Source organism: Maniola jurtina, chromosome 9 (assembly GCF_905333055.1).
Source record: "Maniola jurtina chromosome 9, ilManJurt1.1, whole genome shotgun sequence".
Taxonomy (NCBI): Eukaryota; Metazoa; Arthropoda; class Insecta; order Lepidoptera; family Nymphalidae; genus Maniola; species Maniola jurtina.
This window is the reverse complement of record NC_060037.1, coordinates 984,895-1,008,316: the sequence shown is the minus strand read 5'-3', so window position 1 is coordinate 1,008,316 and position 23,422 is coordinate 984,895. Positions and strand designations below refer to the sequence as shown.

The following is a 23,422-nucleotide window of genomic DNA, read 5'->3' as shown; positions in this document are numbered from 1 at the left end:
TCAACTACCCCGTTTTTACAAAAAATGATATGGATGTCGTTTTCAGAGTTTTCCAGGGTGCTGATTTTGATAATGACATTCATTTTTAGATCCAAGCTGGTGGACATGCACTTTTTAAGAAAAAATTGATATGGGTGTGGGTTTTATGTGTTTTTGTGGTGAATTGTGAATCTTAATAAATAAATTTGGTTAAATATAATAAAGTCAACATAACCACGTCACGCGAGCTGCTTTAGCAGCTCGCGCACCGAGCAAAACACTAGTTATACTATATATAGCTCGATTACCACTCACTCACTGACTGACTCATTGACATAATTGTTCTCCTAGAAGGAGACGGAAAATGATATAGTGATGTAGGGGAGATGTGTTCGGTTTCGAGAACCCTCTGGGGAAAAATTATGACATTTTGGAAAAAGAAGATGGCGGCCGAGGTGATTTTCGCAGCTCTTTTGTATGCCAACCGATTTCGTTGAATTTTGCAATCTTTAAAGAAAGTGGTAAACGGTTAATAGAAAATGTAGAAATAATTGGAAAAACAAGATGGCGGCCGAGCCGTAGCGTTTTCAAAATTTTGATTTTTCGACCCCGAACCGCGGCGCCACAGATCCGAAACGGGGTAATCGAGGATAATTATTTTTTTTGATTTCACCCACGATTATCCTGTTTTTTGACAGAACGGGAGTGATTTTTAAAAATTCAAGATGGCGGCTGTCGTGGCGGCCGTTTTGTTAGAGGTACGAAAAAACGCAATTTTAAAAGTTAAATATCTGAAAGTTGGCAACATCGGAGCGATTCGGCTTTTATGTAGCGATTGTACGTATAGGCTCGAGGTATAGATTGGAGGAAAAAAATTACCCCATTTTTCGGGAAATTTCAAGATTTTCGGGAAACTGTAAAAAATCGAAATACGGACTTTTCGCAAAATCCGAGTATGAGCGATTACGTGTTTTGCTCGTACAAATGACATTTGGGTATTTTTGTCACCGGAGACTGGCAACACTGGAATTTATCAAAGTAAAAGTGATTTTCGACACGGTCTTTTTCACGGTATCCCCTTTCGCGTGGGTGCGAGCGAGAGGAAAGATTGAAACGTCATCGGGCGCGGTATATCCTGTAGTTAATAGGAAAATTATGAAACCGTGTAAAATCTTTCTGTGAAACGAGTTGGCGGCCATTTTGTATTTTTTTTAATTTTTCGAAATTTTGACCACGTTTTTGAGGCAGTTGGCAACATTTTGGAAAGTCAGTATGTATGAATCGATTGTGTATCTCGGCTGGCAGTATAGAGATATGCAGTCGGTGTTGCCAGTTTTGGGGAGATTTTCGAGATTTTCAACTAAGAAACTCCTGTAAAATTTTGTATGAAAATTTTTTTTTTCACTGATGGTGTCGTATAGAGAACAAAAACTTAGTAAGCCAAAATTAGTGAGAGAGCTGATGATTGAGGGTTTCGGAGACGGGCGGAGGGCCCGCTTAAGGTACTGAAGATAGGTGGGGGGTGCTCGAGCAAATGTCATTCATGACGTCATCCAATTGCCAAAAAGCTGAAAAAAAATTCAAAATGGCGAAAAAAAGATGGCCGCCATACTAATTTCGCCGGCGTCCAGCTCGGAGGGTATAAAAGATGGAGGTGCGGTTTCTTGGCAAAAGAGGATCAGGATCCAAAGGTTTACTCGATGAATAGAAAAAAAATTCAAAATGGCGGAATTTAATTTTCCATACATTTTGTATGGCGAATATTGAATGCCTCATTCTCCTAGAAAGAGACGGATAACGATACGATAATGTAGGGGAGATATGTTTTGGTGCGCGATATGAGTAGGGAAAAATTACGACATTTCAGAAAAACAAGATGGCGGCCTATATGATTTTTGCAACTCTTTTGTTTTCCAACCGATTTCGTTGAAACTCGCAATCTTTAAAGAATGTAGTAAACGATTAATAGAAAAAGTGGAAAATTTTGGAAAAACAAGATGGCCGCCGTACAAATTTCGTCGGTGTCTATCTCGGAGGCTATAAAAGATGGAAGAGTGGTTTCTTGGCAAAAGATGATCAAGGTCCGAAGGTCTACTCGGTGAAACAAACTCTGCATGCTCGCGGACCACTTTAGTGGTCCGCGCACCCACGCACCCTACTAAATTATTATCCTAATTTACAAAAAATAATATGGATATCGTTTTCAGGGTTTTCCAGGGTGCTGATTTTGATAATGACATTTATTTTCAAATCCAAGATGGCGGACTTACATTTTCTACAAAAAATAGAAATGCCTGTCATTTTATGGGGTTTTTCGGGGTGAATTATGTATCTTAATAAATCAATTTGGTTTTATATAATAAAGTTAACCTAACCACGTCACGCGAGCTGCTTTAGCAGCTCGCGCACCGAGCGAAACACTAGTTTAATTATACAGGTGTATGGTACCTACTTATTTATGCACCTATTGGTACCTAATACCTAGGTATCTAAAAGTACCTAGGTATTAATATTATTTAAGGTGTAAGGTATAGATCTTTAAGTAATAGTCATTAAATCTTTATTGTTTTAATTTGTTTTATTTCATTTTAAAAATAAAAGTTCTTAGAGTTTAAATAAGTAACCATTTGCATAGTTAAAAGGTATCCTAGAATTTGCCTGCCTGGATAGCCTGAAATCTATGTTCAAAACTAAATTAAAGCGACAGGTTTCAATGCTATTCCTTTTGTAATGCTCCCTGCACTACGGAAAAGGACAGCACTAGATTTAGAACCTGTCATTCTAGTTTATAGATTGCGTCTCACCCCAAGCCCCAACTGCTTGTGAAAGTCTCATCAAAATTGGTTCTGTTAATTCAAAGATTAGCACACCAAATTGATTACTTATAGCTTAACGATTACTACAGTAACATACAGACTTAAATTTTGTTTATTCGTATGGCTCAATATTTTGAAACATGCCGCCTCGATAGGACGTAAGTGGGGGTGGGATGGGCAAGAGGGAGGGGAGGGTAAGTCAATCCCTCTCCTTCCCAGATGGATTATTTTATTGAATTTTTTAATTTTGATAAAATTGATATTGGTAAAACTTTTACCCTCGATAGGGTGAGGAGAAAAGGGGAAGGGGGTAAGTCATTCAAGAAGTGGTTATAAAAAAATAACAATGAAGACTGGCATGCCTGCCATAGCTCTCTAACCTAACCAATAACTCATTCAATATATCAAATCTTTGAAATGAGCAACCGTCGAGTTTCTTGCTGGTTCTAGCTATAAAAAACAATTTATTTAATTTTAAATTTTTATATTATTACAAAATTGTACAGGAGTGTTACTGCACTGACAGCTTATGGGAGCTTATTCTGTAGAGTGTAGTCTTAATGCAGGAACACCAGAATGCAGTCTTCTAGCAAAGTGGATTAGGCACTAATCCACAGGCTTTCAAGCTCAGGTTTCACTGAAAAAGGAATTATTGATCTTTAATTTTCTAAATTGCTAATTAGACAATTAGGTAATATTCTTCTTATTTTACTATTTATCTACTAAGATAGATAGTAGTCTTAGTGTTATTTATAATATTTTATAACTACATGATGCCCTTTTAAGTTTTAAGAATCCAGTGCTAACTCTTTGATTTCCAGGATACCTAGTCTATGTAGTCCAGTATGACACCAAATACTCCATACCAAATAAATGATAATAATGACAACTTAATTTGCACGGATTTATCCCATAGGAACTGTTTTATTTTCTGTAATAAAACATCAGCAATGTCCATCTCCGCGATACAAGAACTTTGTACCTTTCGTCAAAATTGGTTGAACAGGTGGGCTGTAAAAAGCTAGCAGACAGACAAACAGATACACTTTATTCTGACATACAGCTTAAACTCAATGTCCTGATTCTGCATATTTGTAAGTTACTAAGCATAAACATTTAAAAATTTATAACAGCCCTGACAAGTGAAGGTTACAAGTAACTAGAAAAGAGCTAATAAGTTTCAATTGGCTGAATATAACTAGTTATTTAAGTAGGTACAAAATAATAATGAAGTTATGATTTCACTATAGGTGGCTAGATACTCTTGAAACCTGACCACTTGCTTGCCTAATTAAAATCAAGAGATTGGTATGTAGATAGTTATATGTACCTATAGTTTGATTGGAATATGTACTTGTAATTTAATTGTTATGTAGATAGTTATATATCTAGTCTTTTCTAGTTACTGTAACCTTTACTTGTCGGGGGTGTTATAAATTTTTAATTTACACTTGTGATTTCACTATAGGTTGGGTCACTTCCCTTATTCAAATCAAGAGATTGGTATGTAGATAGTTATATGTACCTATTAAGTACATACCAATCTAGTTACTAAGTGCTATTATTCTAAAAAAACCTATGTAGACGTGATATCAAAAGAGTAAACGTACATATAAAGCTGACATACGATATTATTACTTATTACGTACTCATTGCATTTTATTTAAATAGTACCTACACACCTAAATACAATATATATTATAATCACTAGTTCTTGAATAACTATTTAAATGAACTTCTGTATATTAAAATCCTTTCATTCAGTTTGCTTTTATTTATTTTCACTTTAACAGACAACAGAACGGTAACTTTTTTTAATCTGACGAAAATTTGGCTTTGGATACCAGTGTTTTAGTGATTTCAGAGTGAATATAAATGAATTACCATAGACAAACATACCATAGAGTGTGCGGTGGGTGTCGCTTGACTGTCACTGTCACGCTGTTAATCATCTGTCAATAGCGTCAAAAAACGAAATAATATATATGCCAAATTAGACAAAATGACAGCGTATATCTGTCCCACTTTTTTGTGAATGTGTAAGTGAGACAAAAGTTAGACCTACGTTTCCACATGTTGGTATCGTCGTTCTGTCCAAAACGGACAGTTAGGACCAGCTTGTACTATGGATTAATACGTTAACCGTGGCAGTCAGGAGTAGTCGATACTATTAACCATGTATGCGGTGTTCAATGTTGTACTAACGGTACAGCATGGCAACGCCCTGCCCACGACATATTAAAGTTTAAGGGTGGGGGTTCCCGCAATACTAAGTGTCTGGCAATGTATGACGTGATTTCTAATACTATTCCGTAGAAAGTATTAAAAATTTAGGCTTTATACTTTGACGAAAGATTTTATGCGTATTTGTTTTGCTGCCAAAGCCACCATGATCCAAACTTTATAGTCGCTGATCGTTGGGGACAATACGCATAGAAACTTTCAGCTTTTATAAAATAACGAACGTCTGGCCTTCACGGGCTCTTAGTCCAGAAGGCTACAATTACAGCGCTATTGCTTCAGAGTCTGGAGTCTAAATTAGGCCGTAATATCCGTTTTCAAACATTATTATTAGCCTTTCTAAGATAAGGAATGTTTTCTCACTTTACGTGGATAAAAGTGGAGACGCGGATCTAATTACGAAAGAATTTCAATAAGGATTTGTAAAGGTTATCGCACACTATCACGGCATCCGCTACGCCCGTCGCATTTTATGTTGTTACCGAATGTGTTTTCTGTTGGTTGGACTTGTTGAGGTTCGAATAGTTTGGTTAGATGGACTGCCCGGGAGTCGCTATTAAGGGTTATATGGTAGTATGGACTTAGGTAGGGTTGATTAGGCGCGTCCATTCTCATTGGAGGCATTTGGTTTCATGGCCCATAAGTGAGGGTTACAGTAATCGTTGTTGAGGGTCTGTGTAAGTTTTCTCGTAGTCCAAAAGTATCATTTGTGCGCCTACGAAGTACTTATCGGTTAATTTGAATACTGTAATCCTGACGTATCTGCTTAATCATTATGCAAGTTTTCTTTTATTGGTTTAGTCTTCAATCTTAATTATCATCCTAATGAACTGCCTTCATACTTATATATATTTTTAATTTTATAAGTAATTAGTCGTCTTTATAACTTTATTTTGTGCATGTATTTTTAATGACATCAGTAATAATTGTTTATCTGTCCCGCAGGGCATTTTCCGACTGGCGTGCGAGCACGTGGTCCGCACGATGCGGCGCGGGCGCGAGACGCTGCTGACGCTGCTCGAGGCCTTCGTGTACGACCCGCTGGTGGAGTGGGGCGGCGGGCGGCGGCGGCGCGGCGCCCGCCACGTGCGCGCCGCGCGCGCCATGCTCGCTGTGCGCGTGCGCGAGCTCAAGCACACCGCCGCACAAGTCACGTGAGTTGTTACCTGAAGTATGGTGTCCTGGTACCGTCAGCTATAGGCATGACGCGTAACTGAGTAGGTTCCCGCGGTAGTGGAGCGTCGCGGGAGGGGTGTAATGACGTGACAGCTCAGTGAGTACCTAGTCGCGCGAGACGCCCGCACACCGCACGTCAGCAGCGCTATGCTGCACCAAGCTAGAACGGGGGCTGTGCGGGTGTGCGGGGCGTCGATTGCCACCTCGACCTGTCGAGTACCTACTATACTTACGAGATCACGTTCACAAAGTCTATAAATTCCTTGGAACGAGATATAGATAAATATTTTTTCGTATATTCAAAACATAAAAAAATTTCAAAAGAAAAAAATTTTCAAAAGAAAAATAAAACCGACTTCAAAAACCAAAAACACTAAAAAGTAGAAAATAATTTTTGTTTAGCTACACATGTAATGTACCTAGGTATGAAGTCGAGCGAGCATATTAAAACAAAATTAGAAATCCAAGAGTGAAGCTCGCCCGACTTCATACCTAGGTACATTACATGTGTAGCTAAACAAAAATTATTTTCTACTTTTTAGTGTTTTTGGTTTTTGAAGTCGGTTTTATTTTACTTTTGAAAATTTTTTATTTCACAATTTTTAGTGGCCCCACTGTACTATAATATGCTATGCCCAGTTAAAACCCTACTGTTTACTAAGCTATTACAGTGATCGCGAGCAATTTGCTCTTATCCATTGAGGAGTTCTGTTCTCCATCTCCGAAGATATTCATCAGATCTTCACCAAATTTATATGGGACCATCTGCACAGTATACCCTTTCAAACAAAAAAAATTTGCAAATCGGTCCAGGGGTCTTCGAGTAATTAGGGAACATACATAAAAAAAGAATCCGACGAATTGAGAACCTCTTCCATTTTTGAAGTCAGTTAAAAATGAACTAAAAAGAAACGATTCCTCTTTTTTAACCCCCGACCCAAAAAGAGGGGTGTTATGAGTTTGACGTGTGTATCTGTGTGTCTGTGTATCTGTCTGTGGCATCGTAGCGCCTAAACGAATGAACCGATTTTAATTTAGTTTTTTTTGTTTGAAAGGTGGCTTGATCGAGAGTGTTCTTAGCTATAATCCAAAAAAAATTGGTTCAGCTGTTTAAAAGTTATCAGCTCTTTTCTAGTTTTCTTGTAGAAAAGAAGGTTAGATATCCCTTAGGTTCATAATATTCAAGTGTCAATTGACAAATGTCAAGCTGTCAAGATGGACGTTGCCTAGATATACATATGTAATTATTTATTTGAAAAAGATGTTTTGGAAAACTCAGATACTTTGGATCGTAGGCGCGGAATAGTCAAAGAAAATCGGTTCAGCCGTTTGAAAGTTATCAGCTCTTTTCTAGTTACTGTAACCTTCACTGGTCGGGGGTGTTGAAAATTTTTAATTTACGCTTGTATTTCACAAAATGATAAAAAGAATAACCGCGATGTCATTGACATCCCACATACAGGGTGTTTGGTAATTAATATATAATGACGACACGTACCCATGCTACTTTGATCTGATAAATACAATGCTGTAGTAAAATGACGAAATAAAATTATAAAAATTTCCATACAAAATTTTAATTTTGTATGTCCAAGTTTTCATGGCCCTAACGTGCCTTAACTCACTAGGGTTAGGGCACGTTAGGGTCATGAAAACTTTCACATAATTTTTTTTTTTAAATTTTGTATGGAAACTTTTATAATTTTATTTCGTCATTATACTTCAGCATTGTATTAATCACATCAAAGTAGCATGGGTACGTGTCGTCTTTATATACTTACTAGCCGATGCCTGCGACTTCGCCCGCGTGGAATCAGGTTTTTGAAATCCCGTGGGAATTCATTGATTTTCTGGGATAAAAAGTAGCCTATGTGCTAATCCAGGATATTATCTATCTCCATTCTAAATTTCAGCCAAATCCGTCCAGTAGTTTTTGCGTGAAGGAGTAACAAACATACACACACACACACACACACATACAAACTTTCGCCTTTATAATATTAGTGTGATTACCAAATACCCTGTATATTGAAACCAGTCAGATAAACAGCCCGTCTCCAAGTTTCCGCTCCGCCGACAGTGTGGTTATTGCAGACGATAATGGTCGCCGAAGAAAACATTCCGTATTCTCACTCGCAACGGTTCGGGAAGCAATAAATACAAAGGGCCGTATCTTTACGAGCCGCCACTCGTGTGTAGGGTTACCATATGTTCAATTGAGAAGTCCTGACAAATAGCCTGATTGCTACTGAAAACACATGTAAAACCTCACTTATAAAACCTCATTTATACTTAAAAGTTCGGATTTTTACCAAGCTCGCGTACTACACAGATTTATCTGTACTATTTGTTTTTAAGTGCGTTTTAAAGCTTACTTTTTTATTTCAACGGTTAGTTTTCTTCACAACGTTTATTTCTTGCAACATCATTTGTCGTTTGCCATAGTAAAATCATTTTAGTTCTTTTGACTACCTGGGCATGACATTTTTGAGCTTTGAATACAATGTGCCATTTCTGAGCAAACTATTAGTTTACTACCTCTAGTAGTTTCACGTCTACTTGTCCCACTGCCCCCTCTCAAAGTAACTCTGTATGTTGAAAATACGAATCCTTAAAATAAATACAGACAGAGTTTTCTATTATACTCAAAACCCTGAAAGACAGTTGGGCCAGAATCCTGACCTATCCTGAAGTGCCTTAAAATCCAGACACATCCTGACAAATTCTGGCATATATAGTAACCCTACTAGATCAGTAACACGCGTGTACGAAGATAATGCCCTGACGAGTTCTCCACACAAATATTTATAGTCTCAGTTATGACACCCGCTAGAGTCCCCAATTTCTACTCTTTAACCGACTTCCAAAAAAGGAGGAGGTTCTCAATTCGTCGGGATCTTTTTTTTTATGTATGTTCCCCGATTACTCAAAGACCCCTGGACCGATTTGGATTTAATTTAGAAATCCAAATGTGAAGTTGGGAGCTTCACTCTTGGATTTCTAATTTTGTTTTAATATGCTCGCTCGACTTCATACCTAGGTACATTACACGTGTAGCTAAACAAAACTTATTTTCTACTTTTTAGTGTTTGTGGTTTTTGAAGTCGGTTTTATTTTTCTTTTGAAAATTTTTGTTACAACAATAACGTACCTTTTACGTAACTTGAAGCTTAACATTTTATGAGCGCCAGTACTAAAACTATTTATAGGGCTTTTACATCAGGGGGCACGGCAGTGCCCCCTGATGTAAAAGAATAAACATTAAACGGCCAAGCCGTCCTTTTTTAACCAAGATTTAGGGTTTGTAAAATCAGAGCTTGTAAGTAGAGTTATTTGTTCTTTATTGTTATAAATGTGATATACTCAAGAGCATTTAAGAGCTATATACTTTGGACTTGGGATAGGTCCCATGGGCAGCGCAATTCTAAGCTCAGCTAGGGGCTTGGCTCTACTAGAGATCTCATCACTTTTTAACAGTGAAAGCATTATGAACTTGTGAGTCTTGGCAACATTTTACATGAAATGTTTTTGGTGGGATTTCATTTCTTTTTGGCAGGTGCCCTAGATTTTTTTTTGGATCTATTTTTTGTAGGTACCTACATCATTTTCATGGCCCGCTTTGGTTTTTTGGTGGGATAACTGTTACAGTAAATATTTCAAGGTGATTTCACTTGATCCCTTGTGATAAAGTAGTTAAGCCCTGTGCTCCTTAGAAGCCTTTAAACTGTTTTTTTTTTCACATTTACCGATCCGAGTCTAGATCAGATGTCCTATCGGGTCATGTCTGCAACGAGTACTTTTGTCTTGTATATTATCAGTTAGGATTCTTGGCACACAATTACACGTTGTATATTTTGTTTGTAAGCCGTCATCCAAAATTAATATTGGGATTAGTAAGTTATTTTCTTAGACCAGTATTCAACAATTTTCGCTTCCTGTCTTCAACTTGATCCCTTATACACGTTTTATGTATCCGCACATAACCGAGGCTGAAATTATACTGTAAATAATTTATTTTTGCTAATGAGATTTCTGATTAAAACTTCGCCGAGCACACCTTGAATTATTAGTGAGCTCACGAATGATATCCGCTGTTAAATATTCACAAAACCTCATCCCGAGCTTAATGCTTGTTTATGTTATTTCAGGGAACAACTTTTGGCCATATTGCCTGAAGTGAAACAAAGCGCTGAGAGATGGCTAGAAGAAAACGACGAGTTCAAAGCTGTTGAATCCAAACTTCAGCTTTGCCACCAACAAATGTCGCTAATAAAAGAGATTGAAGCCTACGGTAACAACCTCAACAACCATCCGCTGTACGCCATTTCACAAAGATACACGTCCTACAAACAAGCCAAGAATGCTGTGGAGGATTCTATGAAAGCGCTCGTCAAAATTCTTAACGATTTTGACACACAAATTGAAAGTTTTGCCACCACCAATGAGGTTCTAAACGGCCCGCAATTAATGGCGTGGGTGCAAGAATTCTCTGGCCCACAAGAAGAAGAAGAAAATCAAATATTTGAACACATAAAAGAGTTCTTAACTAATGCGGGACAGAGCTCAATGATATCTCAGTGCGAACAAGCTGAACTAGAATTAAACCAAAGCATGAAGCAAACCAATCTCCTTGTCAGATCCTGCCTTGAACTTCTTACGCAATATGTCGCAGTTTCCCAGTACTACCCTCAAAGTCAGACAGAATACCACCGCATAGTGATGTTCCGCAAATATCTCGCTGCAGCCTTAGAAAGCAAATCTCCCGAAGTGTGCCGTGAAGTATCCAATCAAGTCACAGCATTAGTCAACTCCGATTCAAACTGTGGCGATTCACAACAAATCGTCGCTTACAACTACCGTCTGCAACAAATAAACGCTGAAGCCACTGCGAGTCTGAACAAATGTGTTGAAAGGCTGCAGCAAGAAGGTGGTCCTGATGCTATTGCTATAGCACAAGAAGCTTACGTGGAGGCCAAGAACAATGTCAGCAATTGGGTGAGGGCGGAGGAGGGTGCTGCAGCGGCTTTAGAAAGTGTTGTCATTGGAATGCTATGCAATTTAAACAGGCGATATTTGATGTTGGAAACTGGAGCCCAAAGCGCAGGAGACTGTCTCGTAGACTTGACGTCAATGGAAGGAGAATGGTTCCTTGACGATATGAGCTCGTTATCTATGCAAGCCGTGGAACTGCTGTCACTTCTACCTTTACAATCTGCATCAGTGGAAGACGCTTCTTTACCAGTGGCTGTTGAATGCGTAAGAAACGCCAACTTACTTCTAGCAGACTTGGTACAGTTGAACTACAATTTTAGCACCATCATATTACCAGAAGCTCTCAAAAAAGTGCACTCTGAAGATCCATCTGCACTTTTGATGATAAACGAACTGAACAACGTGATCATGAATTCACCAGTTCCATTGAATGATCTTTTGACAGATCTTGAAATGCATTTCAGATATCTTGTGATGGACATGGAGGTAAATAATATGTAATTGACAGACGATGGAAGTCTCGGTTTGTCAAGACTTCTGTCCTCTGTCGAAAGTACGATCGAACTTCTCGCGAAAGTCTCTTTTGCACTTCCATAAAACGAGACATGGCCTCTATATGAATGGTTTGTTTGCAGTCTCCAGCAGCCAGTGCCCAAATTATAGCAGCAGAACTGCGCTCCAGATACGAAGCCCTGCTATCCTCAACGACCGAGGGGGAGAACCAGTCTGCAGGGCGCATGCTGCTGATGGGCTTTAACGGGTTATTTGCTGCTGTGGAACTCCGTAGTCGGGAGCTGGCGGACCACCTGGCCGCGCCCACGCCGCCTGCGTGGAGGAAGATCGATCATATCAATGATGCTATGCATATGTCGGTGAGTTTGTGATTCTGACTAGAGTTACTCAACACCCCTGTAATTATCACACAATCACAATGCATTTAAGGTATTCCTGCTGCAGCAATAAGTGAGAATCAGCCAATCACAGGTTATTGCGATCGTTACACTGTAGCTGTAAAAATACAGTACACTGAGAGCGCAGGTTATAAGTTGGTTCAATAGTATTTTAACGATAAGGTGTGGTGGCGTCATTTGCAAAAATGACACAAATAGTGTGCGACGTCATGAAAAATTAGATGATTATAATATCAAGACAATTATAACACAAATTGTGAAATTGAAGCAGAATATTAAATGAGTTTTTCAATATTTTGAAACCTTAGGTGTATATTAAAGGAATGGAGTTGAATTATTTCAGTTTAGCTTTACTTACTATAGTATTTGACATACGGGGAAAATTGGTAAAAAATTAACGAAACATGGAGACTAAAAGGGTACGCCGCGTGCCTCTTTGAGACGCAGCCGCTTTACCAAATGAAGAAAAGTTGAATTTGAATTGTTTTTAACCCCCGACCCAAAAAGAGGGGTGTTATAAGTTTGACGTGTGTATCTGTATATCTGTGTGTCTGTGTATCTGTGTATCTGTCTGTGGCATCGTAGCGCCTAAACGAATGAACCGATTTTAATTTAGTTTTTTTTTGTTTGAAAGGTGGCTTGATCGAGAGTGTTCTTAGCTATAATCTAAAAAAATTGGTTCAGCCGTTTAAGAGTTATCAGCTCTTTTCTAGTTTTCTTGTAGAAAAGAAGGTTAGATAACCGTTAGGTTCATAATATTATGTCAATAGACAAAATATGTCAAGCTGTCAAGATGGACGTTGCTTAAATACATAATTATTTATTTGAAAATGATGTTTTGGAAAACTCAAATACTTTGGATCGTCGGGGGTGTTATAAATTTTTAATTTACACTTGTAACACTAAAAGTGTACATATAATCGTCTTGACAAAAATAAATTCGAAGGACTTTTTTAAGAAACATTTATTATCTTTTCCAGGCCGCAATGCAAAGTCCGTCCCTACGCTCTGTGCTAGAGGATATCTTCATAGTCCGTCGTATCCAGACCGTGGCGGAGGTGTTCTCACTGTGCGCGCAACTCGCGTGCGCGTTCCGCGGCGCGCCCGCCAATCCTAACTCACATCCCATGCACCCCGCTTCGGCTATCATGCTGGACGATGCCGCGCTCTGCAAGCCTGTTAGACGGTGAGAGACAACTCAATATAAGTTAGAGTTTTTCAAAGCGTACTTCCATACAAAAAAGATCTCATCATCGTAATGGATCGTAACCTAAAGAGAACTTCCCTTCAGGTTTTGATATAGCACTATTTGGCTTATGGCAAAAAGAGAGGTTAAGTAGAAGAAGAAATTCAAAAATCAACCTTGGTTGGAAATATTTTTAACAGTTTTCGCGTCAATTTAATTTATATTCATATTTTGCTTCTATTCATTTCTTTTGCCTTAAATTCGGGTTAGTGAGAGTTATGATAAATTAATTATTTGTTCCCCAGGTTCACGGCAGAATACGTTTCCCGCTGCGTATTGGGTGTGCACTCTAAAGCCCTGGCGTCCGTGCTGTGCCTGTTGCTGCGCCGCGCGCGGCTAGACCTGCACGCCGAAGTGGAACAAAAAGAGATTGGTAAGTTGATAAACAGACATGAAATGAAATTCATTTGCTGAATATGACTACATAGAACGTTCAAACCCCTTGTCATTGTGCCGTGCTCTGTAGTGAGCCGGCGATGCGTTGATCATGATGAATGAGCGCTATAATTGTGTTCAGGCGCCTCCTGGAGCGTATCATTGGAGTCTCTGTGCGAGAAGGCGGCCGCGGTCGGCTCGCCCCGCGCGCGCGCACGCGCCTCCGCACTGTCGGCCGCGCTGCAGGCGGGCCGCGCGCGCGCACACCGCGCCGCGCTCGCGAGCCGCGCTGCCGAGCGCGCCCGCGCCGTGGCTCGCGCGTCCCGCCTCAGGGCCGCTGCGCACGCGCATTTGCACGCCGAGGTCAGACACTTCAGATTATACTTAATGACCGGAGTCTGTGCTAGGGCTGACAAAAATCGGCCTTAAAAGATTAATTTATTTTACACCCCCTCGGGTTCCGTACCCAAAGGGTGCCAGCGGGACCCTATTACTAAGCCTCCACTGTCCGTCCGTCGGTCTGGCTGGCTGTATCTCATCAACCGTAATAGGTGGAGAGTTGAAATTTTCACAGAATGTGAATTTCTGTTGCCGCTAGAACCACAAGTACTTACTAAAAATTTCAATATTGCAACCATTAAAAAATTTTGTGTGCGGGTCCCACTCGACCCCGACCGTTTTTAGTTTCAGAATAAAGACGTTTAAATAAATATGCAAGGGGTACAAGTGTAAATTAAAAATTTATAACACCCTCGACAAGTGAAGGTTACAGTAACTAGAAAAGAGCTGATAACATTCAAACCAAAGTATCAAGTTTTCCAAAACATCATTTTCAAATAAATAATTACGTACTTAGGCAACGTCCATCTTAACAGCTTGACATTTGTCAATTGACATAATATTATGAACCTAACGGTTATCTAACCTTCTTTTCTACAAGAAAACTAGAAAAGAATTGATAACTTTTAAAGCGCTAAAACCATTTTTTTTTTGGATTATAGCTAAGAACACTCTCGATCAAGCCACCTTTCAAACAAAAAAAAGTAAATTAAAATCGGTTCATTCGTTTAGGCGCTACGATACCACAGACAGATACACAGATACACACGTCAAACTTATAACACCCCTCTTTTTGGGTCGGGGGTTAAAAACTGTTAACGAACGAACGGACGATCACTCGTGACGCTGCAATGTTGCAGGTGCTCAACAGCAGTCAGGATCCCAGCCCGCTGCTGACGCGGCGCGCGCGCGAGCTGTGCGCCGCCGTCGAGCGCCTCGACAGCGCCACGGCCAAGGCGCAGACCCTCGTCACCGCTGCACATCAGAGGTAACCTTGTACTTCATTACTAATAACACATACGGACAGACAGACAGCAAAGTGATCCTATAAGGGTTCCATTTTCCTTATGATGTACGGAACCCTAAAAACTTTTAAAGTCAAAAAGCCCTATTACTAAGCCTCCGCTCTCCGTCCGTCCATCTATCAGCGAGCGTTAACCGTCATAGGTAGAGAGTTAAAAATTTCACAAAATGTGTATTGCTATTGCCGCTGTATCAACAAATAATAAAGACTTCAAAGTGGCCGCCATGAAAAAATTAAACAGATCAATTAACTAAAACTCTTGTATGATGGTACGTGTTTAAAATTAAAGACAACTTTCGCTACCAGATAATAGATGGCGCTGTAAGACTCGTATATCGCGGTCTTGGTCGACTACTTAAGAAATATAATACTCATGTAAAATTTAAGCCAGGTGTGTTCGTCCTTGGGTTTAATAAACCGGCCCGGCCTTTTTAGAACAAACCGTGGTTTTTTTTGTTACGACCTGCGGTCCCTCAGAGCACGGCTGGGGAGGGAACATTTTGGTCCTTCAGAACCGGACCTTTTTTGAAGAACAAGTGGTCCACTGGAGTGGACCACTCACCGTACTCGCAGTGGATCGCTGCAGACACCAGAGTACGTGGTTCCAGCAGTGGCGGCAGGCGCCAGCAGAGGGCGCCAGCAGCGTGGACCAGCGAGAGCGACGAGTGGTGCAGAGCAGGACAACCCTAGTACGCCAAGGATGGACTACCAAGGACCAGTTTGACAGGTGTCAAAGTCAAGTTTGACAGGTGTCAAAGTCAAGTCTGACAGGTGCCAAAGTCAAGCTGACAGCTGTCATCGTGACGTGTGAGTGCAAAAGTGAAGTGTCAAACTGTGAGTACAAACTTCAAATTATTATTTGTCAAGCAAAATTGAACTTTATATCAGCGGTTTAATTTCAAGCAAAATTGGACTTTATTTATATGATTTCAACCACTTAGAAAATTTAAGCTAAGAACATAAAAATTTAAGACTTGTAAATATATTAGAGAATCTTAACTTAGAGTAAATTGCATGTTAGTTTAGACTTAGTATAATTTCAATAAAAACGAGGGAACGGGGAACCTATGTCCGTTTTCCCTTAGAATAGTACAAGTTTCAAACACTTGTGAAATTTTCATGAAATTTCAAACACTTGTAAAATTTTCACGAAATTTCATACACTTGTAAATATTTTGAAAGATAGTTAGTAGACATTTAATAAGTCAATAAATAGCTAAGTAGATCAATATATAATTTAATTTAAGTACAAAATGGAAGGTCTAATAAACGTACAGTTAGATTTACATAGTTCAATCAAAAGGGATTTATCCAATTTCAAAAAAAGTCCAAAAGAAAGAATAACAAAAGAATATGTAGAAATCAGATCTGAAAATTTGGAAATGGATTGGATATCTTTTAGGGCAAACCATGCAAAGTTGTATGAGATTTCAGAGCCTGATATTTTAGCGGCTAGCCAATATGTCGTACAGGAAATTCATGCGACTACTAAAGACTATTATTTCACGTATAAATTACTTTTATCCACAACCTTAAATCAATTAACACCATCTGAAGGGGAGTCTGTCCCATCAGCCAGTAAGAATAGTGACAAGTTTAGCCAGTTAGCTAAACTGCCGAAAATTACTATTCCTACTTTTTCCGGCAATTATTCGGAGTGGACAACCTTTCGCGATTTATTCGTATCATTAGTACACAATAACAAGGCTTTAGAAAATGTACAAAAATTACATTATTTGAAATCTCATGTGACTGGTGAGGCAGAACAATTGATAAGGCACACGCCAATCACAGACGCAAATTACAGTCAATGTTGGTCTCTATTAGAGCAAAGATACAATAACAGAAAATATTTAGCCAATTGTATTTTCAAGCGTCTGTTTGGCATAAAGCGTATAAATACTGAATCAGCATCCAGTCTTAAGGATCTTATAGACACCACCATGGACTGCTTAAATGCTCTTAAAAATATAGCCATTGATGTGAGCACATGGGACATTATCATCATACATATTGTTTCTTTTAAACTCGACCCAAAAACACGCAAACAGTGGGAACTACATGTTTCTAGCTCCGTTGATTTGAATGAATTGCCAACATTGGAACAATTCAAAAATTTCATAGAAAGCCGTTTCCGTGCATTAGAATTTGTAGATTCGAAAAAACCCGCACCACAGACCAGTGCTTCTAGTTCAAAACCAAGAGCTTTTATAGCTACAAGGTCCTCAGGTATGTGCTGTGAATACTGTTCAGAGCACCACAAATTATGTTTTTGCAAAAAGTTTGCTAATGAAGATATCGCAAAAAGACGCGACTTTGTAGCTAAAAATTCGATTTGTTTCAATTGTTTAGGCGGAAATCACACAGTGTTGCAGTGTAAAAATCCTGGATCTTGTAAGCTTTGTAAAAAACGACATCATTCGCTTTTGCACCCTAATGTCGGAAGCACAACTACCAATCCAATGGCAAAGGAACCTACTGAGAGTCCTAGTACATCATCTAGTGCTCAACCAGTAGTTTCATGCTTATCAACTCAAAAGATCGCCAGCTGTAGTCAGGTTTTACTTGCCACTGCATTAGTAAATACCGAGTCGGAAGCTGGGGGAAATCACGTGCTCAGAGCTTTATTAGATCAAGGGTCACAAGCCTGTTTTATAACAGAGGCCGCAGTCCAGTTACTACGTCTAAAGAAGACTCCTGCTAGTGGCATAATTACTGGTCTTGGTGGAGACAAAGCTCTAACATCGAAATATGTTGTTACGGTTAAACTAAGATCGAGGGGAAACCTGGACAGAAAAATACAGGTCACAGCTTATGTGCTAAAGAACATTACAACGTTCCTACCAGAACGTCAAGTTCAGGGCTTAGACTGGACAGAATTAAAATATTTACAACTCGCAGATCCCTATTTTGAAACTCCCAAGGCCATTGATATGCTATTAGGTGCTAACGTCTACAGCCAAATAGTGCAAGAGGGCATAAAGAAGAGCCAAAATGGGAAGCTCATTGCACAAAAAACAACGTTAGGTTGGATTTTGTCTGGCTCAGTCAATGAACCTTTAAACAGAAACGACGGGGACCCACCGAAAATATCGGTCATGCATGCTAAGGTTACCGAAACAGATATTTTAAAACAGTTTTGGGAATTAGAAGAAGAGAGATATAGTACGAAGAGTATGTGGACAGAAGAGGAGAAAAGATGCGAAGAAATCTTCGTCACTACAACAAAAAGAACAGATGAAGGTCGCTACATCGTGAAATTGCCATTTCGAGATAGTCAGCCTGGTTGTTTAGGTGGTGATTCGCGACAAATAGCTGTAACAAAATTCAAAACATTAGAAAAAAGGCTATCAAGGAATTCAGAACTGAAAGAAAAGTACACCGAAGTAATTAACGAATATTTACACTTAGGACACATGAGAGCTATAACAAAGGATGATATGAAAAAGAATGAAGCTGTCTACTTACCACACCACGCAGTGATAAGAAACGACAAGACAACCTCAAAGGTGCGCGTAGTCTTCAATGCATCAAGCAAAAATAACTTAGGAGTCTCGCTCAATGACAATCTAATGATAGGACCTAAACTGCAGTCAGATTTACGGCATACTGTAATAAGATGGAGAGTTCATCCGATCGCGTTGGTAGCTGACATTATCAAAATGTATCGGCAGGTCAGAATTGCTGAAGAGGACACCATGTTTCAACGCATAGTTTGGCGCGACAGCCCTGAAACAGAAATACAAGATTATGAATTATTAACAGTGACGTTTGGAACTGCATCCGCTCCGTACTTGGCTGTCAGAGCATTGAACCAAGTAAGCCTAGATGAAGGTACGAACTTTCCTCTAGCTTCATCTAGAGTATTGCAATCATTCTATATGGATGACTTAATGACTGGATGCGTTAGCGTGGAGGAAGGCATGGAGATTTATAGGCAAATGACTGCGTTATTATCTAAAGGCGGGTTTCAACTACAAAAATGGAACAGCAATAGTAAGGACTTGTTGGATCAGATACAAAATAATGAAAATCAAGAAAAGGACATGCACAAGCAGATTCCTGAATTCCAGAACAAGCAAAAACAGAGAACACAAAAAATAAATAGACTGGACAACGAGGACAAAATGATAGAGGACATGGAAAATATCAAGGACAAAAAGGATATAGAAATTAAAACAGAAAATACAACCAAAGTGTTAGGACTTACCTGGGACCGAAGTGAAGACCAGTTTAGGTACTCGGTGAATCTCCCGCATACAACGCCTGGACCTGAAACAAAGAGATCAGTATTATCAGTGATAGCGCGTCTGTACGATCCGCTAGGTTGGATAGCACCTAGCATAATAGTAGCAAAAATGTTCATTCAAAAATTATGGTTAGCAGGTGTAAACTGGGATGAACCAATTTCAGAAGAATTAAGAAGAGAATGGGTTACTTACCGCAATGAACTGGAACAACTCACCAAAGTACAAGTCCCACGATGGCTAGGCATTTCAACAACGGACAGTGAAATTGAATTACACGGGTTCTGCGATGCATCCAAACTGGCCTATGCAGCCGTTGTCTATTTGAGAATCGTTGACAGTGCGGGAAACAGACAAGTTTCTTTACTAGCAGCAAAAACAAGAGTATCACCAATTAAGCAGGTCAGTATTCCTCGTCTCGAACTCTGTGGAGCAGCACTCTTATCGAGACTTTTAGCAGAAGTGGCCGATGTTTTGAGCATCTCAAAGAACAACATCAGAGCTTGGACGGACTCGACGGTTGTTCTTTCTTGGTTAAATAGCCATCCAAGTCGTTGGAAGACTTTTGTAGCCAACAGGGTTGCAGAGATCCTAACGACTATGGATTCTGCCCAGTGGTATCATGTCTCATCCAAGGAGAACCCTGCAGACTGTGCATCGCGAGGTCTCCAACCGGGATTGCTTGCAGAGAATGAGCTTTGGTTCTCCGGTCCACAATTTCTTAGAGAACAAACCATAAAATATAAAAGGCCAATAAATCTGAAAGTTCATTTAGAAGAAGCAATTAGTACGCACTTTAATGCGTTATCTGAGGACACCCTATTCCAACGATTTTCTTCCTTACAGAAACTGCTACGAGTAGTAGCTTACTGCAGACGATTTTATAAAAGAAACACTTATAGGACAACGCATTTATCTAAAGAAGAATTAGATCAAGCAAGGATTTGTTGTATCAAAAAAGCACAAAGGGAGGAATTTAATGAAGAATATTTACAGTTAAAAAACAAGGGGTCTTTACAATCGAAAAATAGTAAATTACAACCTTTGTGTCCATATCTAGATGACCATGGGGTAATGAGAGTGAGTGGTAGATTACAAAAATCGCAATTATCCGAACAGACCAAACATCCAATAATATTACCACACTCTTCAGACTTTACGAAATTGGTGGTAATGGACGCGCATCAAAACACTCTTCATGGAGGGACCCAGTTAATGGTCAATTATCTGAGAACAGTGTATTGGATTATAGGTGTGAAAAATTTAGTCAAACAAAATATTCGTAAATGCGTAACGTGTATCCGGCAAAAGGCTAATATTCAACATCAATTTATGGGATCCCTTCCATCAGTTCGATGTACTCCTGCTAGGGCATTTCTGCATAGTGGAGTTGACTATGCGGGGCCCATACAAGTAAGGGCAACTAAAGGACGCGGTTACCGTTCTTATAAGGGCTACATTTGTTTATTTATCTGCATGGCCACCCGAGCCATTCATTTAGAAATGGTGAGTGACATGAGCACGCAGGCTTTCATAGCATGTTTCCGGAGATTCGTGGCCAGACGCGGTCATTGCACACAATTGTGGAGTGACAATGGCACTGCGTTTGTAGGTGCTGCTAAAGAGCTCCAGCAACTCAACCAGATGCAAAGGGATGTGGCTGAATATTTAGCAACCAATGGCACCGAATGGCACTTTATTCCACCTCACGCCCCTAATTTCGGTGGTCTTTGGGAGGCTGGTGTAAAGTCCACCAAATTCCACTTGAAGCGTGCAATCGGCGAGTCAACTCTAACCTTCGAAGAAATGTGCACACTACTCAGTCAGATAGAAGCATGCCTAAACTCGCGACCTATATCAATCGATAGTTCAGATCCGAGTGATCCACGGCCGTTGACTCCAGGTCATTTTCTTATTGGAGGGCCGTTAATAGCTATACCGGAGGTCAAGGACTATTTGACTTCCAATGTAAGTTCACTAACAAGGTGGCAATTTATTCAAAGAATGTTGCAAAGCTTTTGGCAACGCTGGTCACAGGAGTATTTATCTCATTTGATGAACCGATACAAATGGAGCTCCCGAGTCCCGGAGCCAAACTTAGGAGATATTGTTCTAATCAAGGAGGATAATCTGCCACCAAGTCGTTGGTTGATGGGTCGAGTATTGGAAAAGCATCCGGGTACTGATAATGTTACCCGCGTGGTCACCATCAAAGTAAAAAATTCTACCATTAAGAGACCCACGTCCAAATTATGTATTTTACCCGTTAGTGAATAAGTAATTACAATGATTTAAGTTCTTAGGTTAGGTCAAGCTCCTCTTTGTTATTAATTTAAGGGTTAATTTGGTTTGTTTTATTTCTACTATTATGTAAGTTCAAGCGTTTATTTAAACAAAGTTCAAAATTTATGTGAGATCACCCACCAAGAACATTTGAGCAGTATCATTTACAGGTCTCATATTTAATTAAGGCCATTTCTCACTAAATGTCCTTGGCGGGCGGTATGTTTAAAATTAAAGACAACTTTCGCTACCAGATAATAGATGGCGCTGTAAGACTCGTATATCGCGGTCTTGGTCGACTACTTAAGAAATATAATACTCATGTAAAATTTAAGCCAGGTGTGTTCGTCCTTGGGTTTAATAAACCGGCCCGGCCTTTTTAGAACAAACCGTGGTTTTTTTTGTTACGACCTGCGGTCCCTCAGAGCACGGCTGGGGAGGGAACAGTACGGAACCCTTCATGTGTGCGTCCAACTCGCACTTTACAGTTTCTTTTAATGAACTAACGAGTCGTAATAAAACAAATTAAAAATATGACTGAAAAAAGCAAAAAGATTCACATTTTGAAAATTTCGACCGAATGATAACACAAAGCTTTTAGAAAAGATGAATTTATTTTCAAGTCGTTCTTAAAGAAGTTTTGCTTCAAAAAAATTTCAGAGTGAAATGGGGTGCAGGCGCTAACCCCGCGCTGCGCTCAATTGTGCGCGCCCTGGAGGGTGGCTGGGCAGCGCGCAGCGCGCACGCGCGCCGCCTGAGCGCGGCCGCCGCGGCCCTGGCGCCGCATGCGCGCGTCGCCGCCGCGCTGAGCGCCGCGCCCGCCGCCAGGGCCGCGCGCGCCGCGAGGGCTGCTAAAGCCGCCAAGACCGCCAAGACTGCACTCGCGCATTGGGAGAAAGTATGTACCTACTGGGTTATTGGGTTGTATCAAATTACAAATTCCACAATAATGACAATCAATAAGTTTACAGTGATACCCAATTTGGATAAATGATTTCAGTTTGAATCACCGCCAGAAGTTCTGTAAATCGAGGAGGCACGATGCAATGTTGTTCGTAAATTTTCAAGTTGTATCCATGAAAATTAGTATTTAGGTTTTTGGTTAAAAATTAAAAAATACTAAAGTATTTTTCGAAAAAAATTGTAAGTCTGTGTGGGGGTAATCGGTTTACAGAAATTCTGCTCTACGTCTAGTCAGTAGCAAATAAACTGCTACAATTTTCCCTTATACTTAGTGTCTGTCTGTTGCAGGCATGCACGCTCGCACAGAAATACTCGCTACAAGTGTCGCCCGTGGAGGAGTCGCTGATGGAAATGTTGCACCCCGAGGGAAACATCGACGCACAATGGGTAACACCAGCCCAATTACTTTATGCTAAATACTAACTGTATTTTAAAAACCTTTTGATGTAAAACTTCTTTACCCAACTTGAAAGGTAAGGGCGTTTGTGCACTCATTCCGTCCGTTTGATTCGTATTTTGATCCGTCCAAATACTAATCGTGAGAATGAGTACGTATTTATATGACGGCCACTTCCACGAATCACGGAAACGAACCAAATACGGATGAGTGAATAACTCGGATCTTTTAACTTTCCTGTTTTCCTGTCTGGACGACCTCTCTGGCGCAGGGGTTAGCGATGTGGTCTTATAAGTGGGAGGTCCCGAGTTCGATTCCTGGCGGGGGCAACTTGGGAAATCCTTTATATCCTAAATTGTCTTTGGTCTAGTCTGGTGCAAGACTACGGCCGTGGCTAGTTATCACCCTACCGGCAAAGCTGTGCGGTCGAGCA

The 23,422-nt window shown here is 40.0% G+C and overlaps 2 protein-coding genes across 2 annotated transcripts in view; both read left to right on the top strand.

The window, feature by feature from the left end:
• LOC123868472 (serine/threonine-protein kinase SMG1) overlaps nucleotides 1–23,422 on the top strand; it is a 220,974-nt gene that overhangs the window by 186,895 nt on the left and 10,657 nt on the right. Inside the window, exons 2-10 of the mRNA XM_045911013.1 lie at nucleotides 5,982–6,190; nucleotides 10,361–11,690; nucleotides 11,840–12,076; nucleotides 13,096–13,301; nucleotides 13,607–13,734; nucleotides 13,879–14,099; nucleotides 14,936–15,063; nucleotides 22,290–22,527; nucleotides 22,881–22,979. Coding sequence (XP_045766969.1) covers nucleotides 5,982–6,190; nucleotides 10,361–11,690; nucleotides 11,840–12,076; nucleotides 13,096–13,301; nucleotides 13,607–13,734; nucleotides 13,879–14,099; nucleotides 14,936–15,063; nucleotides 22,290–22,527; nucleotides 22,881–22,979 — 2,796 coding nt within the window. The remainder of the gene's footprint in view (nucleotides 1–5,981; nucleotides 6,191–10,360; nucleotides 11,691–11,839; nucleotides 12,077–13,095; nucleotides 13,302–13,606; nucleotides 13,735–13,878; nucleotides 14,100–14,935; nucleotides 15,064–22,289; nucleotides 22,528–22,880; nucleotides 22,980–23,422) is intronic.
• On the top strand, nucleotides 17,143–21,891 carry LOC123868473. Its single transcript, XM_045911014.1, has 2 exons — nucleotides 17,143–21,352; nucleotides 21,519–21,891. The coding sequence occupies exons 1-2, from the start codon at nucleotides 17,331–17,333 to the stop codon at nucleotides 21,562–21,564; spliced, it is 4,068 nt and encodes a 1,355-aa protein (XP_045766970.1). The 5' UTR covers nucleotides 17,143–17,330; the 3' UTR covers nucleotides 21,565–21,891.

Coding starts and splice junctions, on each gene's coding strand:
- LOC123868473 (XM_045911014.1), top strand. CDS start 17,331: ATGTGCTGTGAATACTGTTCAGAGCACCACAAATTATGTTTTTGCAAA. Junction 21,353..21,518: donor TGGCAATTTATTCAAAGAAT/GTTGCAAAGCTT, acceptor GTATTGGAAAAG/CATCCGGGTACTGATAATGT.